The 5,026-nt window shown below is 35.7% G+C and overlaps 1 protein-coding gene across 1 annotated transcript; it reads left to right on the forward strand.

Moving 5' to 3' along the window:
• Positions 1 to 1,155: 1,155 nt before the first annotated feature.
• igflr1 (IGF-like family receptor 1) lies at positions 1,156 to 4,816 on the forward strand. Its single transcript, XM_053327585.1, has 6 exons — positions 1,156 to 1,240; positions 1,416 to 1,609; positions 2,884 to 2,941; positions 3,027 to 3,107; positions 3,279 to 3,368; positions 4,506 to 4,816. The coding sequence occupies exons 1-6, from the start codon at positions 1,156 to 1,158 to the stop codon at positions 4,814 to 4,816; spliced, it is 819 nt and encodes a 272-aa protein (XP_053183560.1).
• The last annotated feature ends 210 nt before the right edge of the window (positions 4,817 to 5,026 follow it).

The following is a 5,026-nucleotide window of genomic DNA, read 5'->3' on the forward strand; positions in this document are numbered from 1 at the left end:
AGCAACCAATAAGTCAATGACTCTAGAAAGCAAGCTGTTTTTAGAGGGAAAAAAAGAAATACTCATACAATAGATCTGGCATGGTGTGACCTGAGGGATGTGCCAATACTGCATTCCATAACAGATGCAAGATATTTCCTTTCGAAACAATGTTTGAATGTTTTGGATCCCATTAGTGACACTGAATCCTCCAACACAATAAGAGGAAGCTTTAAAAAAGTGATATCCTGACCATCTGGACTCCATCAGCCTGCTGCCTCAGCAGAATATCCACCCTGAGGATACCTAAACCTACTAATTTTGACTATGTATTACTGATTTGAAGTTGAAGTTGTGATATTAATTACAACTTAAAAACTTAAATAAGTAAGTATGTGGGTGAGTTGAATGAGAAAGTGTGTGGAAACTTTTGACTGGAACTGTAGATATTGTGCTTAGTCATGCAAAGGTTGCTGACACACAGTCATCACAGATCACACTCACTGTCCGGTGATCATTATGACATGGCTTTGGAAACTCACAAAATTCCAGAAACAAGAACAATAACCAAGAAAATGATGACGATCATAATTTGTCATGGTTACTGTCATTAACACACAATGACAAATCAAACAAAGTAATTTTATTGTGACAACAAACTGACAAAATGTTCCTTGTGTCATATTCTTCTATATTCATATACACAATTTCTTAGCACTTCTTATCAAATTCTGTATTTGAGATTTTAATTTCACCAGTAGGTAGCCTGATGCCATAACAGAGATAGTTTAATCAATGGTTGGTAGAGCAACATCACAAAACTCATATGTATTGGATGGGATCGGTGGAGCTATGGGGTGGCTTCTGCAGCTGCAGTTCTGAATGTTTTCTCAAAAGCCCCGAATCTATGTAAAAAAGATGGAAGACATTTCAGTTGAATTACAAAGTGAAAAAAAATGTAATGTTTTCCTTTTAATCTAATTCCGTATTGTTATGTATTTATGTATTTACTAATTATTTATAAGTGCATTGTTTTGGAAAATTGTTAACAAGGACCAAAATGAATCTCTGTTTGCAGTAGTCATATAATGCAGAAGTAACAGTAGGCTGCAGAAGGAAGAGGCGGTACAATGTTTAGCCTTGGTCTCAAAGCTGCACAGCTTCTCCTTCAGTTTAATGATGAGGTACTCTGACAAATGCGAGGATCTGACAACCCGCTTGTTTCAGGATAAATGTGTCCCGTGTAATAAGCCAATACCAGGTAGGTTATTATTATATTATATCATATCATATCATATCATATCATATCATATCATATCGTATTGTATTGTATTGTATTATATTATATTATATTATATTATATTATATTATATTATATACTAGGCGTGTATAATATATTGCATTGTATTTTGTTTTGTTTTCAACAAACAATATAGGATACGAAATTACGCCAAACTGTGGCTATGATGACCACGGTGGTCGACATGAGGTTCCCACCAAACCATGCAAAGCCAACTTTTTTAATGATGGCAGCAAGGCACTCTGTCAACCTTGCGCTCCATGTCCCGCTGGTTTTAATACTGCCAGCCCCTGCACCTCAACCACTGATACCCAATGCAATAAACTAAGGTAAGAAATAATTCATTCGCTAAGAAAAAACTCCAAACCAGCTATGGGTTCATTTTTGCGTATATTTCAAAAGCAATTGAAAGACATTTTGTTTTAAATAATTCTGCCCAAAAGATGTGGAAATTCAGGGGATGTTTTGACCAGACGCACTGTCTGTAAACTACCATGTTGACATGAGCTATTTTTGGCCGTCACAGCCTACGGCAGTGTCTTGTTAGAACTAACCGCCTACGTCTCATTTTTGGTTTCTTTAGAAGTCCGACCAGTGCACTTCCTGCCAGAGTGAGTAAGATGTCACGTAACATTATAGTAGCTATACTGTTTAAAAGGTGTTTTGAATAAACTTACAATTTAGTTTCTTTTTCACTTCAGGAAACAACAACACCTCATAATGTTTTAACATCTGTCAGCAATAAATTAACGGTGATCCACATCTGTCTGTCCATCTGTCTGTGTGTTATGTTGCATTAGGGAATTATTTATGTGCTCTGCTGCCTGCTTATACACCGGAAGTTGTAGGTCATAGGAATCAACATCTAAAAATTCCCCAGTTTCATGGGTTGAGTCATACTTTTTTACAAAAGGGGTGGTGGAATGTTGTACAAATGATTAAAAAAAGAAGAAAAAAGAAGAAAAAGATTAAGGTTTAGTAGCTAAGTGTCCACTCTGTATTTTTTGGTTGATATCTTTGCAAAACTTATTGATAACTTTAAACAACCCTATAGATACTTTTTGTCAAGGGCAGATGCAGTCATTATAGAGTTTTAAAGAAAGAATCTAGTATGCAGATATGTAGTTGACACACAAAACTACTCAGTGAAAACTAGCAACTAAGAACTATCAAAGACTTGTTTGTGCAATGTATTAAGATTCTTTTGCAAATGAACAACTATGAATCCAGATGTAATGAGAGACCAGCATAACACATTTTTTCCTCATAATTTGTGCCAAACTACACCACCCTTTCTGTAAAATGTCCTAAAAATTAACCTTTAAATAGCTGGAACATTTCTAATAAAAATTAGAAGTAAAGGATCTATAAAAGAAAATGTTACTGAAAAGAATATAGAATAATTATAATAATATATAATAATTCCAACCAACTACTATGATATTAGTAACTTACTCTGGGTTATTGTCATGGCTTGTAAAAGAACAATACAAATGTTTTGGGGGATGTTGTGACAGATAGTGACCTAGGTAAGAGATGATTCAGTCTTAACAGCATACAACTCCCCTTTAAACAAGAGCCCACTGTTTTTATTTCATATTCAGACAAATCAAGGATTCAGCGCAACACCTGCCCAGTACCATGCTAATCCTGGTGTACCATGTAAGTTACATACACTGCATACACTGAAATAAGACATCTCTTCATACAGAGACACTTAACCTACATGTTTTTTCTATTTTTACAGGGGCATTACCATTTGCCATCGTAGTTTCCATCATGTTTGTTGTGTTATCTGCTTACATAATCTACAAGAAGAGGAAAAGAGGTGCGTACATTAAAACTAAAGGTTTAAACACAGCGACATGAGCATGAAGATGAAGCTTCTCTGTGTGCTACATTGACTTGAAAACAACACATTACTTTTATCATCCTGGAATGTCATTTCTCAATCTGATATTCATTAGTGTGTGTCATATATGACTTGTGTTTCACGCAGGCAATGCAAATGCGAGCAGAAGATCATACATGAATGCAACGTTTACTTCTCTTGCTGCTTCACCTGGAGATGATTTGGAGAACATTCTGAGTAAGTGGAAAATGATGCGATTATCTGCGATTATGTCATGTGACATTGTTAAGATGCAAGAATCTCATTTATAAGTTTACAGTTCAGATTACTGTGTGTAGGATCCATACCAAAACTTTACATGTGCATCAGTCTCTCTGTCTTTAAATGTACTCAAATACAGTATAATAGCCTACAGAGTATTGCATTCACTTGAAAAAAAAAAAAAAAATCTGTTTTTTCTGAGTAATTTTGTTTCTGTTTTCCAGAGTAATTTATTTTTATACTTGGTTTTTCGGGGTAATTTTTTTCTGATTTTCTGAGTAATTTCTTTCTTTTTTTGAAGAGATTTCGAAATATCTCGATAATTCAGAGAAAAAAATTACCACGAAAAACAGAAAAATAATTACACCGAAAAACAGGAAAAATTACTCCAAAAAACAGGGAAAAAATAGTCAGAAAAACAGAAATAATTACCTCGAAAAACAGACCAAAAAAAAAAATTACCCAGAAAAACCAGACTTTTTTTTTAATTCAAGTGAATGCAATATGAAAGAACTTCCAAACCGTACAGTAGCCTATTATTAAAAATCTATTAGCACTCTGTTATGCAATTATTTTGAAGTTATTTGATATCATCTTGGATTCCAGTTAGTTAACGTGGTTGAGGTGAAAATGGGTCAGTATGTTCACACATAATATCAGGAAAAGGCAAGCCAGACTTTCCACATCATGACATCATTCATTTCAGCAGCTGCTGTGAGCTCCACAGCTGATCACATGTCGAGCAGACGCTGATCTAAGATTTGAGTTGGCTTATTATCTTTTCAAATTGAACGATGCTGATGGGATAGTTATGGCTCACTACAAGGGCAAGTTGCCACCAGTATGCAATGGTTATAAATGAGACCCCAGGGTTGTCAGTAATGGGTAGGTTCACTTTAATACATCAAGTCTGTGAAACTATAGAGCTTTGAGGACTGACTCTTTTTCTTCAGTTGCTTTTAGTCCTTCATACTTGTGTGTTGTTAAAAGTACAGGCCTTATTTTTTTTTCATACTAGCTGCTGTACAGTCTGGTGTGTGAACATGTCACAATAATTATTACACTGAGCTCAAACATTAAAAAATGAAATAATTCTGATTCTTTCTTCTGTAGGTCCTGGCATTTTTTCAGCACCTCTACTGACTGTGCTGGAAAACTTGGATGTTTTGGAAGAGCTGGTCATTTTGTTGGATCCAGAGAGCCATGGAGTAAAGAACACCAGACATCTTGCATCCCTGTGCTCCTTCACGTCCACCTGGATCACTTTCACTTACTCTATGAAGGACAAGAAGAGTCCTCTTAAAGCCGTGCTCGAAGGGGTCACCAGCAAGCATCCTGACTGGACAGTCGGGCACCTGGCTAGGCTGCTAAGGCATATGGAACGCAATGATGCCATTTCCGTCCTCGCCAACCTCAGTCAGTGAATCTCCGCAGTCATTTCAAGACTTCTTTGTGCTTGTTGTGAAATTTACTCAGCTTATTCTGTTTCTTGTCAACTGGAATCTAAAACAGTTTCTGGTTGGCAGTAAAATGTATACGCAGTGCTTTTACACGTCTAATTTTCTACTGAACTGAATTGTAATCGCAACATATTGATATTATTTTCTAATAAATAAAGTCATTTGTTCAAACAT

This window comes from Scomber japonicus, chromosome 10, assembly GCF_027409825.1.
Source record: "Scomber japonicus isolate fScoJap1 chromosome 10, fScoJap1.pri, whole genome shotgun sequence".
Classification (NCBI taxonomy): domain Eukaryota; kingdom Metazoa; phylum Chordata; class Actinopteri; order Scombriformes; family Scombridae; genus Scomber; species Scomber japonicus.